The sequence below is a fragment of the Cloeon dipterum genome, chromosome 2, assembly GCF_949628265.1.
Source record: "Cloeon dipterum chromosome 2, ieCloDipt1.1, whole genome shotgun sequence".
Classification (NCBI taxonomy): Eukaryota; Metazoa; Arthropoda; class Insecta; order Ephemeroptera; family Baetidae; genus Cloeon; species Cloeon dipterum.
This window is the reverse complement of record NC_088787.1, coordinates 15,005,864-15,024,605: the sequence shown is the minus strand read 5'-3', so window position 1 is coordinate 15,024,605 and position 18,742 is coordinate 15,005,864. Positions and strand designations below refer to the sequence as shown.

The window sequence follows — 18,742 nt, the reverse complement described above, 5'->3', positions numbered from 1 at the left end:
GCACTGTTGTTCGAAAATAACGAAAATGACATTAATGATCCTAATAATGTCTAGGACAAAGTAATAAAAAGTCTTCAAAGATTGGCTTTATATACTGGAAAAAAATTTTTTAAACGAGACAACTTGATGGTTTCATGCAGTTTTAGTTGTATTATTATTACAAAACAAGATATATTCCCATATATATATAATGAAAGCAATTTTTGACAGCTGAACTATAATCAAAAAAATAAAAGCATATTTTAAATTTTGCTGATTTAATAATTGGAATTTTTTGCAGCGGCAACCTGTCCCCACTTCACTAATTGCTATTTGTTTGCACATAAGGTATACAGGATTTTGGTTCTTCCGCGTTCTGGAAACGTATCTCAGGGCCTCTTTTTAACTGCTCTTTTTTGTCAGGCGCGCCGTATTCGCGCATGAAAGTTGTTTCAAACTGGTCGTCCCATGAAAAAGCTGAGCCTCTGAAAGATTGCCGCCTCTGCATTGATAGTCGCCTTCATTAACTGAAGATTAATTGGGGGGAACCGAATATAACATGTTAAAGGTTAAGATTTTAATTTTCTTCACATATTTTGGCTTCAACTAGCACCCCATTAATCAGAAAGGAAATTTTATGATATAAATATTGCTAAATAAATCTATAAAAAAATTTTACAGGAAGAGATTTAAAAATCATTTTTTATAATTGTTTAATTTTATTCCTTTTTTCTGATAAAAATATCGAAAATAGCGATCATACATACGTTAAGACAAGTATATTTCGCATGGCAAAGTCTGAGCTTCAGTGAACCGCGTAAAATGTAATTAACCCAAATTTCGCAGGTAGGGGTTAAAATCTAATCACAATGTAGAGCTAAGTAAGTTGGATCCCGGCCGGAGCGAGGCGGCGCGGTGCGCCCGTGAAATTAATCAGTGTCTCATTTCCAGTGCACAAAGACACATGTGACCTGGCGGAGCAATCAGCGGCGCCCACACCGGCAATATTAAATACCCCCATATTAACCTCAAGCGGTGCAGTTGACAGATGGAAGCAGCAGGTTTATTATCAAGAGAAGTGACGTCACATCCCCCGTAGTGAACCAGGAAAAGCGGAATCATTATCACCGCAAGCATGAAATAATATAGCATACGCGTCAGGCCGCGGTCGCAAAGACGTACATCGAGGGTGGGCGCCTCCGTTATTTTTGCACCCCTCCTCCCACACCGCATTTATTTCGGCCCTGCTCTCGAGCGTCTATTTGGCAAAGGCATATAGACCACCCCATTGCCAGGAGAAAACCGCGGCGGACGAGTGCAGCAATGAGGTCAGCAGAGCTCGAGAGGGGGGTGGATCGGGGTTGGAGCAGGGCACATGCGCTTTAGCGCGCGTTCGCCATCGATCACCACCGCTCGAGCTGTGAGAAAAGTGAAGCAGGGTGGGCCGCGGCTGCCATTTACCCCGTGGAGCTCACGGATAGCAGCATTGGCCTCAAAGAGAAGCGACGGGTAAGTGTTTTTCACACTAGCTTCACTTTTCCCCTGCCGTTTTCAAAGCTGGAGAGTTCAAAACATCATTTTCGGTTACAATAAAAGAGTTAACTGATATATCCGATTCTTTTTATGTGTTCCTCAAGTTCCAAATTTAAAGTATTATAATAAGATTTATCGATATCATTGATTAACGTTCTCAAAAAAAAAAAAAAAAAAAATACGAAATGAAATCTTTCACTCTCGCAAATTACTACTAAAACAAAAAGGAAACTGCACAATAGAAGCAATAAAAGAAGGATTTTTTTCAAAATAGTAACCTGACCTTTGGATATTTTGTTCCAATAACGCAGCTACTTTTTTAAGAAATTGATTTATAATGGCAGACCAAAACAGGAACATAATCGTGTTATTTTAAAGAAATGGTATTTTAAATTATGACAAATTTTACGATCTTGAGCTGAAGATTTCCCCCTCCTTTAAATTTTTAATAAATTTTGATAATATTTCAGTAAGATTATATGACCAAAGTCCCAGGGCATCTTCCAAATCTAAAAATAGGTTGAGCTGGTAATTTTCACTGGTGAATTTTTTTTCGCAGCATCTCTGCACAACCAATATCAGCTTTGACGTCATTGTTCTAAGGGTGTCGTGGCGCTCGTGAATAGGAGTCACGAACATAATAGCTGGCGAGAGAGCGAACAGAAATTTTGTTTTACGCCGCAATCTTGACCTTTTTCACACAATAATTCTTACTTCGCAATGCACAAAGCGGCACTCTAGGAACAAGGGATTGCGCAAGTCCACGATGTGTCCTCCTGGCTCTGTATTTTATTGATTAGTCTTTGGCGTTTGTGAGCTGCAAAGAGACCCAAATCAAGCGCCTCAGATCGTGCAGAGTGCAGAGTGTGCTCGCAAGTGATAAGAAAGAATTACAACCAATTTCAGAAATAAATGCCCACTTACTTTCAAGCTAATACAGTTTTAAGTAGTAGATAGATATATATCCAGCGTCCAGCGTCAATAAAAATTAATAATAGTTTATTTGAGAGGTCTTAGAAAGATAATATCAGTTAAAATGTAAAGGAAAAAAATTAATAAAGCACCAGGGTTGACTTATTAACAAATAAATGTTTGAAAGAGTTACATCTAGTTTTAAACGGTGAGCTTATTAAATTTTATAACGTGTGTCTTCAGAGTGGCATTTTTCCCAATTCCTGGAAACTCTCTAAATTAAAGCTTTTATTTAAACACAAAGTTAGTCCTGAGTGATGTAAATAATTATAGAGGGATCAATTTATCCTCCTCTATGTTTAATTTATTGGACTAAATGCTTAACAAGCGTATGTATTCCTCTCTAATTAGCTAATGTTCCTTCAAACCAATTTGGCTTTATTAAAGGAAAATACAGCGTGCAAGCCGTAAATTTACTTGTTCAACATATCCACTCATCAGTAATTGTTAATTTTAAACGAGAGACCCCGCCTGTATGCCCTATTTTTAGATTAACAAAAAGCTTTCGATCCTATAAGTAGAACATTTATCTTTAAGAAAGTCGTTGACACAAAAATATTTTCTATTGAAGAGCTAAACCTATGCTTGCAGAAATTCTAGACGTAAATTTTCTATTAAGTAATTAATGATGGTATTTCTGTTTCTGAAGCAATCTTACAATCTAATGGGGTTAAGCAAGGAGGGTGCATGTCACCCTTCCTTTTAATTTTTGCTATCAGTGATTTTAATGATATTGTGAAGATTTCCCTGGTGTTAAATGTATTTTGTATGCAGATTATATTGTACTTTTAAGTGAAAATTTAAATGATATTACTGTTTTACTGCCCAGAATCAAAGACTACTGAGTTATAAGACGTTTAAAATTAAATGAGAAGAAATGCCAAGTCATGAAATTTAGAGCCGGTGGTCATGGTCGTGTGGCGCCTTCTCGCCACTACTGTCCGAATAACTACTTTGCATTTACCTGTATCGCCAGGTGGCAGTACAAAGGTGTGCGACAAGCAGAGCACCCTTACTGCACCTTCTCCCCCACTGCACAATCAGACTCGCACCAAAGCAGTCGCAACACAATATTCTCTCTCCAGCTAGGATGAGATTTGGTGCGAGAAAATTCCATAAAAAACGATTTCATATTAGACCCGAACTACGGGGTAAGTTGTAATAATTGTTTGTATTTCGAATGTGATATTTTTACTGTTTGTTGCATTTGTGATTTTTTATTATTAATGTAATTTCACAGTCTAAATCTTGGTCTAAATCTTGGTCTTGATTACTGATACCTCAACCACGAGACCTAAATAAAAGACGAATTACTACAATGAAGAATACGCATTTATGTCACCGCTTCCACATATACCCACAGTCGATATAGTAAATTAGAATTAAATTGGGGGAAAAACATAATAAAATAGGTTTCTCTACTTCAATTAATTACTTGGAGTCAACTTTCAAGCTTCAGGTGTATGTTTTAGTAAACATATTGATAAGAGGGCAAAAGCTATAATATTTGCTACGGGCAAAATTAAAAATCTGTCGAAAAGTACTATTGATACAGCAAAACATTATTTGAATCAGCTATTTCTCCTGTTGCCTCATATGGCATTGAAGCTGTTTGGAAATACCTAACTTTAAAAGACTAAAATAATCTCGAATGTCAAGATTTTTTAAGAAAGCTTTATGTGTCGATAAGCAAATTGAGTCAAGACTGGTATATGAGTTAATCGAGACTGGTTATTTTGTAAATGATCTAAAGATAAAATTCTCCCTTCCAGATACGCCTGTGTATAATAAATTTTGGGAAATATGATGCATAAAAAACAAAACACCCACCCCAATTTTTACAGCACCCCAGCTATGACATATAAGAACTGGTGGCTTCCTCATTGTTTATAATGACCGGTATGTTTTTACAAGATACTCCTTCCATGGTTATCATATCCGTATAGTATGTAATTGTATATGCCAATTTTGCGAAGTGTATCATTTGCTCAAGTGTAAAAATAGCACTATCGCTTTATTTCAAGCTGCTGAATGTAAGAAAGAGTTTCCAAATAATTTTGTTTTATGATATTTTATATTCTATGTGTTGTACACCGTTGGTTTCTAATAAATACAATTATAAAATGTAAAGGAAGTTGATAGAAAATCCAGCTGTACTTGAAAATCTTATGGTTGCGGTTCCTTTGTGGTTGCAGCAAAAAATATATTTTCTTGACTCTAAAATGAGAATTGAAAATATTCACTTCCAGAATTTAAAAACAAAATTAAATACAAAAATGCTAGCGGAAACTCAAGCTAGCCCCGTTACTCACGCAAATAAAATGTTATTGGCCAATGTAGCTGAATGCTTTTTGGTTAAGGATAATCCAACTATCCTGAACACTCGTCACTTTCATTTAAGCAGATTAATGGACAGATGAGCACGACGTGACCGTCTAGACGGATACCGCCATCATCCGCTAGCAAATAAGGCGTCGGCATTAATTTGTGCCCCTATTTCGAGGAAATACACTGTCGCTTTTACGCAATCGATTGGAAGCAAATTGAGCGTACTGATCGTCAGACCTTTCAAGTGCCAATGCCAATGCCAATCAATGAAATTAAATTCGCCTGTTGATAAATTTGGATCAAATAGAGACAATAATAATGGACCAAATAGAATAGATATTACAGATTGAGTTTGTTAGATGAGTGAATCAAAGTTTTTTTTACTTATTATTTTGACACAAACATTTCTTGATTTTTATTTTTCGGGAAAAATTTTGCTGCAGGTGGCCGGTGCTACGATGAGGAGAGAGCGACCGAGGTGACCTGAGCGAGCATGTGCGACGTGCAGAAGAAGTTCCTCTGTCCGCGGCTAGCCGACTACCTTGCCATCGTGGGATGTCGGCAGCCGGCGCGAAACAACTCGGGGGGCATCCAGGCGCCCGAGCTACTGCGCAGGTACCCCGTGGAGGACCACAAGGACTTCCCTCTGCCTCTCGATATGGTCTACTTCTGCCAACCTGAGGGTTGCGTTTCCGTCGGGCCACGCAGAACTGCCCTGAGAGAGGCCACCTCCTTTGTGTTCACGCTAACAGAGAAAGACTCTGGTTGGTGACCATTTTGTCCAAAAGCAAATTCAGCAGGCAAATTCACGAATTTCGCATTGCAGGAAAATCGCGTTATGGCATATGCGTCAATTTCTACCGGCCGATTGAGCGTGCAGGCGCGCCCGGTTTGGCAGGCAGTGGCCGTGGGGACCGATCATCCACTTTCCGCAGGGAATCGTGGCGCAAGAGCATGGAAAAAAGCACAGACTCGGCGTTCTCCAGGTATTGCCACCATCAATCATCTCCCACAAATTCAATTTTCATATTTTCCTGAACATTTTCGCGCTTGCTGCATACACGCCGGGAATAAATGTTTGTCTTATTATCTGAAATAGTGAGTTGCTTGCGAATGCTGGTATCTCTAACTTATTTTTTATAAATAACAGCAGTGATAGTTCCCTTCTATACAAAATATTCATTGATATTTTTTTTAATCATTTTTTGCAAACACTAAAATGTGATTTGAATATTAATTTTAATATTCTTTCGTGAAATGATTTGAGTAAAAATCAAATAAAACATAATACCTGAAACATTAAAAAAACTACTCTATGCTGTAATGACAAACGATTTTAATATTTTATTTCAGTAATTTTGAAATAATAACAATTTTTGTTTGTAAGTAAATGGCTCTGAAAAATAGTTGACAAATTGGAGCGTTTTTGTTTTTTTGGCTCAGCGACTACAGGAGCACAGTGGCGCCGAGTGACTCTGATCGCGAGGGTAGTCGGCGTGACTCTGAGCACCATCCACCACCAATCCCAGGCCCACCGCGGATGGGCAGTCTGGCGGCGCCGCCGGTCGCGTGTGACTCAGAGAGCGGTGGTTCGCATTCGCCGTCGCCGCGGGCCAGCCGGCGGCGTCAGAGGGTGCGCAACCACTCTCTCACCTCGCTGTGCTTGCTGTCGCACCACCCCTTCTTCTCCAAGTTCAGGGAGTGCATGTTCGTCCTGAAACGCATCATCGACGCGTGCAACGACAACATCTCGCCAAGAAGGGTTGGCTCTAGACAGATTGCGAGGTGCGTTTTTTACTTAATTTAAAGACCCCATACAACGCTAATTTAATCTTTCTAGAGATTCGGTGTGGAGCGTATTGGCTGGCAACGTGCACGACAACATCCCCAGCATCGTGATGCACGACGTGCGCGAGATCGAAACATGGATCCTGCGACTTCTGAGCGCCCCTGTGCCTGTGCCAGGGAAAACTCGGGTCGAGCTGGACATAATGCCTAGCTGCATGCACGCACCCCTCTGCTTCGCGCTGCCAGACCACACCAGGTTCACCCTAGTCGACTTCCCCCTCCATCTTCCCCTGGAACTGCTCGGTGTCGAGACTTGCCTCAAAGTTCTTACTCTAATTTTACTCGAGTATAAGGTACGGCCCGCAACTTGAAATAATTGCCAAGTTCGTAAGAGTGTCTGTTTTTCAGCTGGTCTTACAATCAAGGGACTACAACGCCCTATCAATGTCAGTGATGGCCTTCGTGAATCTGATCTACCCCCTTGAGTACATGTTTCCCGTAATTCCATTGCTGCCTACTTGCATGAGCTGCGCTGAACAGGTGCTAATTGCTCGATTTGGTTGAAATTTAAGTTATTGTGTGTGTGTTATTCTTCAATTCGCAGCTCCTTCTAGCACCAACACCTTACGTAATAGGAGTGCCTGCCAGTTTCTTCATGTACAAAAAGAATTTCAAGTAAACACTCATTACATATTCATTAATTATGAGATGGTTGATTGAATAAGTATCTGCAGGCTACCTGACGACATTTGGTTGGTAGATCTGGACTCTAATAAAATATCTCCACCGTCGAACAATGATGACCTACCTAATCTTCCTGAGCCTGAGGGAACAATTCTTAAAAATCATTTAAAACAGGTATATTCCTATATTATATCAGTTTTGAAGTACTATAACATCAATTAAACGGAACTTTTATGTGTCACATTTTTTAACTATTTTGTACACTTAAATGCAAGGATTTATTGCACCTGCGAAATATTGATGTTAATAAACGTTTGTTTATGTGATTGTGATTTTCTCTCTATCTCTCTCGTGTCTCGCTGTACATCTTTTGTCGCCACAGGCTATGCAGCTCATGGATCAGGCTGGCGTAAATACTTTCTTTCATTCATTCCGCCCCTTATTTACCCTCTTCCTGCATGTTTTCTCTTCCTATAACTTTGCATCTCTAATTTAACCCAGTGCATATCGCTAATTTAACTATTGAAAGTGCAGTCATTGAAATATACACTGGTATTCAATAATTTTGCAGCTTGGAATTAAAAATAAAATGATTTGATTTAACCCTCCAACTGTGGAGAAATAAACCATTGCCCCCTTATGAATGGCTTAATTTTTGGAGCATTTTAACAGCACTGATTTTTTTCAGGCATTAAGCAATATGACATCTGGATTTGGAGATCCACCACCTAGGGAAACTCCTCCACCACCAGGTGTAAAATCAAATTCAGGGGGTGCGTTTAACCCTTTTATTTATGGAAGTGACGTGGACAGCGTCGATGTTGCGACAAGAGTGGCAATGGTGAGAACAATTAAAATTATTAAAATATGTGACGATAATTACCACAAAGCGATTTTTCGGCCGTTGACCACAATTTAACTGATTGTGAAGTTTAAAAAAACTGAAACAAAATTTAATACGATTAAGCAATTTTGCGACACCTGCGTCCAGCAGGTTGCATAACGTTCAGTGACTAAAATTAAATTGCGGCTTTTTCGTGTCTACAGGTGCGGTTCTTTAACTCTCAAAATCTGCTGGCCAATTTCACCGAACACACGCGGACCCTGCGTTTGTACCCTCGGCCGGTGGTTGCCTTCCAGATTAATAGCTTTCTGCGATCACGACCGCGCAACTCGAACTTCTTGAGTCGCTTCGCCCGCACACAAGCGGTCGAATTTCTTGCCGAGTGGTCGCTCACCCCAAGCAATGTAGCGTTCCTGCGTGTTCACACGGGGATTTTTGATCCGACGCAGATCGGGGACAAGGCCAAGTGGTTCCACAATGCGTTGGAGCCTATCCACTTTGCGGCCTGGGACGAGAACAGTTCTCTCAGAGGCGCCTTGAAAGCTGCTGAGCAGGCGGAGCACGGGCCAAAAACCGACGAGAGTGGCTCAGATAGCGAAGGTGCCGAGAGCACCAGCTCTTCTTACTCGTCTCTCAGTGACTTCGTGTCGGAAATGGTCTCCTCTGATCTGTCACCCATGGGTATATTGATTAAACTCTCCACAAGGTCACGTTTTCTGAATGAGCTCAATTCAACAGGCCATCACGAACACACGCCAATGTCACTGAGCTCAGGACTTGACGCTAAGTCAATTTATCACCCACCGTCCTCCCTGCAGCTTCCAGGAGGGAGGGAGCAGGAATTGCTGGCGGCAGCTGAGGCAGGAGGCCAGGCTGGCTCCTCGCCACCGTCCACCTCGTCCAGTCGGAGTGATCTCAGCTCACCCAGCTTCAATCGGGACTCTGAGCTGGAGTTTGCGCCAAGGGTTAAGGAGGTGGAAGGGATGACGAAAAACGAAGATCCAAGCCCTGAGGAATCTGACTCGAACTCCACGACGGCAACGCCAAGGACTGTGGTATGTGCAGTGGCGATTTTTATCTTTGTAGTGTGCTGAGTTGGCCGAAGGCTCTGTATACGTATGCAATTAACATTTTATCCAGCATTAATAAAAACAATGCAAGAGCTTAGATGAAAATTAGATCAAAAAGTTCATCTCTTTTTCACTTTGTATCCCACGGACTAGTAGTGCTTTCTACCGCTTTAACAGGTAGCTGCACACCAATCACCGCCCCAGAGGCAATCAAGCTTTACTAGTGTCTTGGCACGAGCGTCGAGTCTGGGTTCATCAGGTCGACAGGGCAGTCAGACCTCCCTGTTAGAGCAGTTTGCCTCTCAGGCTAAAGAACTGGTCAAGGAAACCACCAGACAGAGCTCGCAGGACGGCCTGCTTGCACAAATGGATAAAGTGAGTGCAAAAAGACCTTGCCCGCTTTGCGCTCTTGATATTTTCCTCTCACGTCTTTTGCATCTTTCTTAGTGTTGTTCATTGACGATTCGCAACCTTATCAAACTAATTTTCAGCTAAAAATGCAAGCTCGTGAAAAAATGGGATCCACCGATTCTGCCGGAAGTCACGATTCTGGTGATTTAAGAGAAGTGTTCGCTCCACTAGAGCAGGTGAAATGATTTAATCTTACAATTAATTTAAGTCAATAATCCGTTTACTGCGGATAATTCCTTGACAGTTCACGCTCAAAGCGAAGATTGCGGCTGAGGAGGCGGGTAAGAGTGTTCAAGAGGCGAGTAAATCGGCTATCGAAGCCAGCAAAAGCGCAGCTGGAATTAGCAAAAATACTCTTGGTGACCTGACCTACGTTGGGAAAACTACTCTGGGAGACCTCACGAAAAGTGCCAAAGAGGCTGCGTCAAAGAAAGGATTGCTCAAGGTTGGCATTTAAATTTCCATATTTTAATAAGCAGCTATGCGTAGTAGACTTTTGATTCGTATTTTAACTCTCAACAAAGGCGAAATTTGCATGACCCTTGTTACGTTGTTGAATGGCTTGAAACGTAGTGAAAGCTTACGTTTTGCGCACTTATAATTTAGTGTCTGCCGCTACATCACCAGGGTATGGTGCCACAACAGCAGCAGTCCCCGCAACCCCCAGAGCAGCACAGTACGTCATTGGTGGCACCTGAGCTCGGAAGGACAGCTGGCAGGGATTTCTTCTCCAACCTGAGCAACGAGATGAATGGAATCGCAGCGCAGACAACCAGCATGTTTTCCAACATGTTCGGTAGGTTCCATTTAAATGCACCTATACTAGACAATATTTTGGCGCTTTATTAAAAAACAATGTCAAGATGTATTAATAACATTGCAATCTTGTGGTATTGTGCACACGCCAGAGGGCGGGCGTGGTAAGCCGTTTGAGATCCATCTCAACTCTCTCGTTCTAAGCATGGCAATAATTGGTATCTAAATTAGTAACCAGATATGCAGATGCACAATTTCCTACCAGACCCAGGCTTAATTAAAAATCACTAAAGTTCTGGATGTGGATGTATGGGGCACAGTTGCCCTGCTGATCCGTAATAAACCAAAATTTGAATCTAAATTAAATTGAAAGTGGAAAAATGATGAAATGCAAAAGTGGCACGTTCCTAAAGAGCATTATTTGAATATTTGCGCATCTGCCTGCACAAATTCGGTATGCAGAGAGTAGAGCAGCCCTAAATTACCAAATCAGATGAAAAACAAGCTTCCGCATGGAGCATTTTGCGAGATAGAGACAATAGAGTCACGCGTAGTGCTTGTTATGCTTAGGCTCGAAGCGCACTGTAGCAGGCCCTTCCGTAATTGCCCAAGCAACCGCAAACGTCGTCCAGCAGAGGCCCAAGGAGCCTCCTAGGACGCAGCCTTTCGGTCCATTTCCGACAGGTAAGCACGACCCATTAGTAAATATCAAGAGTACTTGTCGTTCACAAAACAATAAGGAAAAAATAATGAAGCAAATATCTTAACTCCTCCAGGTCGCAAAGGATTGGTAGAGAAATCGTCGCTTATAAAGCACGCACCACCAAGGAGGGAAGAAATTCCACGCGGTGAAAGAAACACGACAAACGTGGAAAATCAGGCTTTCCTTAAAGATGTGAGATTTGCGCATGACATATTTAATGTTGAACGAAATATCGGAAAACTAACATTATAGGTCATAAACCAAGTTCTTGCCGGTGAAGGCGTTGGTTGGCTCAAGCTGAATAGACTTAAGAAGTTAATGGAGGACGAAAGCTACCGGAACCTAGTTTTGAGCAAGTTGAACAGGACCCTGGACAGGAAAGTGGGACCAGACGACCACCTTGATGATGTCGTTAGTGTCCACTTACTCCACTTATAAAATATTTAATTGTTCATTTACCGTGATATGTGATTTTCGCAGTGTGTCAGTCGAGCAGTTTGGAAAGGAATGCTGAAAACGATTTTGGCCGTAGTCCATGGGTTGGAAGTGACCTACTCGAACTTTGGCTTGGGAGGTATGGCATCAGCGTTCCAACTTCTCGAGGTTGCCCACACGCATTACTGGTCGAGGGACTTCAACGAAAGCGCCAACACGCTTGAGTTGAGCGGTGGAAGCTCGGCCGCAATGCTCTCAGGCGTACGTGCACATTTTAAAAGTGTGGCTCAAAAGCTGATAAAAAAATCACTAATACAGGCGTCAAGTCCTTTCGGGAGCAAAGAAAACCTGAAGTCCCCTCACAGCCCTCAGGGCTCTCCAATACCGCCTGACCTTCACGACCTGAGCAGAAAGTCATCGCACTCGGACGTTTCTTGTACACCAAGGAGGCTTTCCCAGGGTCATGGTGAAGAAGGAGACCATAGCGCCGCTGAGGTCCTTCGGGATGTGCTGAACCAAAAGCGGCAAATCCTCATGGCTAAATTGTCATCCCAAGATCAAGATGTGAGCATTTTCGTCTTCGTTTATTGTTGAACCCCTGTTTTTAATGGCATTTCAACTAACCACAACCCTTGAACAACTCACAATCTTTTGCACGTTTTTTCTGTTTTGGCATGACGGGCGCGGGCATTGTTTCAGAACCAACAAGTTGAAGACGCCGCAGAAGAGAGCGACGCCGGCAGTATAATCACCAACCCCGCTTTCCTACAAAGACAACGACCAGGACAGCAGTCATTTAGAAGCACAGTCTCTGATAGCGAGGTTGAACAGACAAATGTGAGGAAATAAAATTTGGCCACTTGAAAAATAGTGTAGCTTAGAGATTCACTTTAACGCAGAAGAATTAGTAGCTTTGTGTAGCTCTAGTCTAAAAAAATGTTACAAAGCAGTAGCAAGGAATATATGGGTTAAATAATAAATTTAGCACACATTCATTTTCTGTTCAAAATTAACACTCACAAGTTTTCCAATACTTGATTTATTTTTAACCATGATATAATGTTGCATGCGGCCCGTGCTCTTGTGTGTGATGTTTGCATGGCTACCATTGCTGTAGAGATCACGCTTTTTATTTGACTTGTGGAAAAATTCTCACTCACAGTTCCCACGCCAGGCTCGTCGCAACCAAAGCGTCTGGTCCAGCAAATCATCCCTCAGCTCAGGATTCAGGTTACCAGGTGCAAATATGGGGCAAAACGTGGGCTCACCCAGTCCCGAATCTGGCCGCACATATCTATACGAAGGTGAGCGCCTGCTCGGCATCGATTTATGCACCCACGCGGACTTTGCCGCGTTGCCGGTTGCATATGCACCGCATTTTACAAAGCTTAGAGCACAGCTAACGACTCAATTTCACAGGACTGCTTGGCAAAGACAGATCGACATTGTGGGACCAAATGCAATTCTGGGAAGACTCGTTTTTGGACGCAGTCTCTCAAGAGCGGGACATGGTTGGCATGGACCAGGGTCCTCGAGAGATGATGGAAAGGTGAGTGTCACATTTTTTTCCAACTCAAGAATCGGTTAAACGGAGCTTTGAAATTTAGGTATAGCCACCTGAGCGACACGGAACGAAAACGTCTGGAACATGAGGAGGATAGGCTACTTGCCACCCTTTTGTACAACGTCACGGCCATGATGGTCATGGTCAGCGTAACTCGACAGGAGGTTCGCAACAAAGTCCGACGCCTACTTGGAAAGAGCCACATTGGTTTGGTGTACAGCCAGGAAGTGCACGAGTTGCTCGACAAAATAGACCAATTCGTGAGTTTCATGAAATCTGTTGTTTAAATAATTTACGTTCATTTTTTTCTTTTTAATTTTGCAGAATGGTAACGACATTGACTTGAGACCTCTCGGCTCGCGGCAAATGCATCGCCAGAGTTTCACGGTTCACCTAGGCGTCGACTCGACCGGCAACCTACTCTTCTTAGAGGTACGAGAGGACGGATTAGTGTTGAGATCCGTGAACGGGGCTATTGTCGAAAGGTGGTGGTTTGAAAGGCTAGTCAACATGACCTACAGCCCCAAGACCAAAGTGCTCTGTCTCTGGAGGAGAAATGGAGGACAAACGCAACTCCACAAATACTACACTAAGAAGGTAGCGATTTTTCATTAGAAACGTTAAATTGCTTTCTCGAATATTAAAAAATTTTCGAATCAACAGTGCAAGGAACTGTACTACTGCATAAAAGACTCAATGGAAAAGGCGGCCGCGAGAGGATGCGGGGCCCAGGCAGGAGTCGAGCTAGGTGGAGAGTTCCCAGTGCAGGACATGAGAACCGGCGAAGGAGGACTGTTGCAGGTCTGCATGGAGGGAGTTGGACTTCTTTTTGCACATAGCAAGGTGCGTATTACGAGACTTCACGACTGGTCGCAGTTTTCACGAGAGTATTACGCTCAGATAAAAAGCCAGCCATCATCATAAGACAATTCAGTAAAATTTGGGGGGTTGCTCGTCTTAAGAGGATGAAGTGACAAACTTAGGCCTCACAAAAAGGTTGATAGTAAATATCATGGGAAAAGTGGGTAAAAGAGGAAAATGCCATGCTGGATGTAACTTTGACCAGTTTTTATTTTTATTTCTGAATGTCCTCTGCAAGGCCTAATCTCAAACTTTCCTGCTGCCGCGACGTTAAAACGAAAATATATCCAACCATGCAGTTACAACTACAGAGAATTTTGCCGATATCTTTCACCACTCTCTGCTCCTCATTTTAGCCCATTTTCAAAAGCCTGTTTTTATCTGCACTTTCAAATCTTTTTTTCCATACAAAGCCAGTATATTTGATTTTTGTTGTACCACATTAGGTGTTGAAAGAGTGTCTCAAAAGTTCGCAATCACAGCTATCATGTCTCCGCGATCCGTATTATTTCATTATTTGCAGTCAGTGATAACTTTCAACCCAATTTTGAGATACTCTTGAACCAGAGATCATATTTCCTTTTGAACACCACGGTCAAAACCCCTTTCCATATTCATTATTTCTCTCTACTATATATTAATGTGTTTATATCGCATGTTCTTAAAATATACTGCTCTCTTTTGAAACTATTAACATGGTCATTCGTGAGACTATTAACGTCTGAAATTTAATACAAACTCTTATTTTGTGCATTACAGCAAAATTATATTCTTAGATTAACCCTTTTGTTTGATTGTTACGTTAATCCCATTTTGCCCTTGAGAAATTAGTCGGGTAGCCCACAACTAGGAACTTTTGAGATGGACCTTCAGTGGCAGATTCTTTTTTACAATTGAACTCACATTCAATTACATTGCCGTTTCAATTTGATTTTTCAATTATTAATTTCCATTCTGTCTTCTCTTTGAATATTTTCCCTCTGACGCGGCAGGATTTCGAGGTATTTCCATCGTCAATATATATCTATATATTATATGCTTATCATTTACATATATAGTAGTATACTATACACCTGTTTGAAATCATAGACCTTCTTTCTTGAATAGTTGGTTGTGACTGTCACTAATTTTTTTATTCCCATTGATATAGACCAAGCCGTTCCTACCCCCACACTGACACTCGCCCTCACCTCTCACCCTGGACTAACACAGTTTTGTAAATTAAAACCTGCCTTCACAAAAAATAAGCAACTCACTCTTGTGTTCTGTTTTCAACTTTCATAGGAACGGCTAGGAACTAAACCAAAATAAAATTTATTCGTGCGAACATAAATAAAATAAAATCCTAAATAGTTTTGAGTAAAACGTCGATGGTTGATTGACTGACTTTTAGAGGCATGGGTGCTGCACACACAAACTGTATTAGTTATTTAACTGTCAAGCCCATCTCTTAAGTTTCCTAGGGAAAGCGCTGCCTGCTGCTTCCAATTTACGAGTCGGTTTTGCGTTTTCACCTGCATGAACACCTGCATTTATTTTGCATGCTGCTTGCGATGAAAGTATTGTGTCCCTTTCCACCTCTATCTATCTATCTTTTTTGTCTTTTCTCTACACACCATGGCTCAAGTAATTGTGCGAGAAGACTTGCGAGGCGCTCGACAACAGAAACGAGAGCCGCCGCAAGTGATTAGAAACTTTTTTAAAATTTGATCGAAAGAAAACAAAATACGAGGCCTATTCTCTCCATTCGTGTTCATTAATATACTGATTGGACTAGAGGTGCTTGACCGTTAGAAAAGTGGCATTTAGTTGTAACTGTAGCAACGCACAGTAACATACAGATTTGTTGATGTGACTCGCAGTATCAACATTGTAGCTATCCATTTTTACATCATGACCGATTGGTTCGAAAATTGCATTTGATGTGTCTCTTTTCCACATCAAATATTGACTTTTGGAAACCACGTTTTCATCCATTTTTATCATACATGATGGTTGTTTCTCTGTAGAGGTCTGTTCATGTGACATTACTCTCTTATTTTCCGTTTCTAGATTAGTCAGCTGTACAACTCGTTGCTTATTGATAAGGAATTGCAAAAATTATTACCAGCCCTTATATATTGGATTAAATTCGTTCATTATTGTCTTTCGTACTTTACTTACAACTACTGCACACCTTTTGCAACTATTACTAAACCATTCTTGATCTCACTCTGCATCTTAGTTTTTGCAATTTCCTTCTATTTAAATGGTATTTGGAAGTGCACTCACTTGAAGTGATCATATTGTCAGAGGGTGCAGTTTGTTAGTTGGAATTTCGTATTTCACGCGTTCCTTAACTTATTTTTCTGATGCATTTGTTTATCTTTCCAGTTTTTTGTACGACTAGATCACATCCGCAAGTGCTTTACTCAAAAGGGAGGAATTTTTGTCCTCGAAGAATTCAGTAAGTATTTAATTTCCAAACCACCTCTAAGAAATTTACATTTCGTGAAAATTAAATTCGTCAAAATCCCAAATTTGAGGATTATCAAGTAATTAACACTCATTAGATTCTAATCCGTGTAAAGAGTCTTACCCCGTTTACAGCATAAAAGCAGGACTGCTCTCTTTTAAAATTCCATTAATTTTCAGATCCAAAAACTCGAATGGTTTTACAAAGAAGATACAAGTCTGCCATGGTATGTACAGTATAATCCATTTACTCGATCTGCCCTATTTTCCTTTGATAGTTTTATTATTTTATGATTTCAATTATGTTGTGTTCTTTTTTTAAGGACGACGCAATTTTGCTCTCCATACACCGAGTCTTATCGGTTCAGATTGCTCAGACAATCGAATGCCGAAGGCCAAGCCAAACCACCGATTCTCAACGCTAAAAACATGTGCATGCTTTGTCCTCTCCGCCTTTGTTTTGTTGTGTTTTGCGTTGATTTCCACACACGCTGGTATGCCACCTTAATTTATTTATCATTTATAAAAATCATGTCTTGTGTGTTTTATCTCCAGTTCCTTTCTTACTGCCTAAAGCAAGAAGGTATTTTGCCAAAATTTTTAACTCACGACTTCACCCGCAGGCTGATCAAATTTGCTACGCGGTTCTGTGCGTGTTTTCTTACGTGGCTGCCGGACAGGAGCACCAAAAGAAGCAACAGCAAGCGTCCAAGACGCCTGTGAAACAGTAAAAAAACGGCCTCCAATCCACCAAAGACTCCTAAGTGATCGACAATATGAAATCTTTCATTTCGCCGCGCAGCTCCACGAAAAATACAATAAACCCACAGTAAAAAAATTGGACGTTTTTAACAGTAGATGATATTAAGACATGCTGTTTTGAATTGAAGTTTAGAATTTTGCAATATATCATTTGTTCCCACTGTCACATCAGTTGAGGTTGTTACACTGTAGGGAAGCTAAATCAAATAAGATGCAGCAATTGCAGCATTATTTGCTTAATTTAACAAAACACGAAGACAGATATCGTGTGGAGGAAGTCTAATAATAATGTAAAAATATATGATGCAGGGCATAAATGCAGATGGACACACTGTTAGTATAAAAATCAAAGTTATATATCACGCACTCTGGCTATATAAATCCAGGAGGAATAAAGAAAGAGCGAACATGCTGTTATTGTAAATAAACAACAGAATGACTATCTTGAGGCAAACGAAGGTTTTTGACTTTTCTTTCTGTAAACACGCACCACTGCTTCTAAAAACGAATCTGGCAGCTGCGTATTTTATCCAAGACGAATGTTGAATAAGAAAAATGTTGAACTCACTCTCATTAATTCTTAAATCTGCGTCTAATTCAGGAATATTTATTGGAAGACCCGAGACTGCCGATAAAATTTTCTTTTCCCAGGTTCTCGTTTAAGCTAAAGAGACATTTCAAAATTAATCCTTTTGGCAGCATTAAAAGAAGGCATTTTAAAACACCAGACTGCACGCTTGGCGGTCTGGTGCAAGTTTCACATAAATTGGTGCTCACGCTGCATGAGTTAGCTTAATTTGCTGGTGCTAACAAGTTGGGAAAATATTTATTTGTCCGGCTGTACCCGTGCAGCTACATCACAGGGCCGCGCGCACCTCAAATTAAATGGATATAGAAGCGCACTTTGAAGATACAGAGCGATCTCCACGGCTGCAGTTGAGGCCGCTTTTTGTTCTCTCCCTTTATATTGGAACCGAGAGATGAGAGATAATGAATAAAACATTCATTTCGTTCATTGCCCTTGTCGGTCGACGCCGCGGTCCTCGTAACGCTGGGCTTTCAATACAGAGAAAGAAAGGGTCAGTGCGATGATTTTCAGGCAGAGCACGGATCGAGAATCCCAGCAGCGCGGCGCCGTGCGTAAAAGCCCGCCTTTAGTAGCATTTTGTGTCGCGAGCGACGCAATTAACAGTAAATAAGCGAAAATAGCACGTCAATCACGTGGCGAGTGAAGCGGCTCGACGACAAACTTGTTATCAAGAGCGATCAAGAGACGGTCTTGGATGGTCAGAAGGGTCACATAAATTATTCAATTTGTGCATTTGAATGTTGATCATATAGATGCGTTAATAATATAATCGGCTTAATCATAATAGTATGAGTCATTGAAACTACTGTGTATTGGGAAATAAATACGTGTCAATCTTTAAAAATAGATGATTAAGCTTGTTTCTAGATTTTAAACAAAACTTTTGTTCAAATGTGATTCTTCTGTGAAATTTTAAAAATAGAAAAACTATAGGCATACACATGCAAGGTATGGATCAGTGGCTGAGTAAAATTTAACAGGACCGGAGCATGAATAATTAATGCTTCTA

The 18,742-nt window shown here is 41.0% G+C and overlaps 1 protein-coding gene across 16 annotated transcripts; it reads left to right on the top strand.

Annotated features, from left to right (window-relative positions):
* Positions 1-895: 895 nt before the first annotated feature.
* Rab3-GEF (Rab3 GDP-GTP exchange factor) lies at positions 896-17,602 on the top strand. Of its 16 annotated transcripts, XR_010574491.1 has the most exons (33): positions 898-1,488; positions 5,256-5,576; positions 5,639-5,798; positions 6,256-6,597; positions 6,653-6,953; positions 7,009-7,140; positions 7,205-7,275; positions 7,326-7,458; positions 7,667-7,693; positions 7,973-8,125; positions 8,332-8,809; positions 8,867-9,183; positions 9,376-9,573; positions 9,690-9,785; positions 9,854-10,054; positions 10,216-10,405; positions 10,518-10,529; positions 10,936-11,049; positions 11,142-11,260; positions 11,321-11,479; positions 11,549-11,764; positions 11,822-12,067; positions 12,203-12,340; positions 12,666-12,807; positions 12,923-13,052; positions 13,111-13,327; positions 13,392-13,664; positions 13,731-13,910; positions 14,921-14,929; positions 16,302-16,374; positions 16,563-16,609; positions 16,706-16,876; positions 17,006-17,602. XR_010574491.1 is itself a non-coding variant. In XM_065480417.1 (32 exons), exons 2-32 carry the CDS (start codon positions 5,306-5,308, stop codon positions 17,111-17,113), a joined length of 5,235 nt encoding a protein of 1,744 aa, XP_065336489.1. In that variant the 5' UTR covers positions 899-1,488; positions 5,256-5,305; the 3' UTR covers positions 17,114-17,602. The 16 variants fall into 16 exon arrangements, 14 of the variants coding, with proteins under 14 accessions (XP_065336495.1, XP_065336489.1, XP_065336487.1 ...); XR_010574492.1 differs by lacking the exon at positions 14,921-14,929; XM_065480417.1 differs by lacking the exon at positions 16,706-16,876 and having other exon boundaries at positions 899-1,488; positions 6,265-6,597; positions 7,335-7,458.
* Positions 17,603-18,742: the final 1,140 nt, after the last annotated feature.

Bases quoted from the DNA above. Each gene is read 5' to 3' on its own strand.
- Rab3-GEF (XM_065480412.1), top strand. From the start codon at position 5,306: ATGTGCGACGTGCAGAAGAAGTTCCTCTGTCCGCGGCTAGCCGACTAC. The intron at 9,786-9,853 runs GTGAAATGATTT...ATTCCTTGACAG, and splicing joins TGTTCGCTCCACTAGAGCAG to TTCACGCTCAAAGCGAAGAT. The intron at 13,911-16,301 runs GTGCGTATTACG...TTATCTTTCCAG, and splicing joins TTCTTTTTGCACATAGCAAG to TTTTTTGTACGACTAGATCA.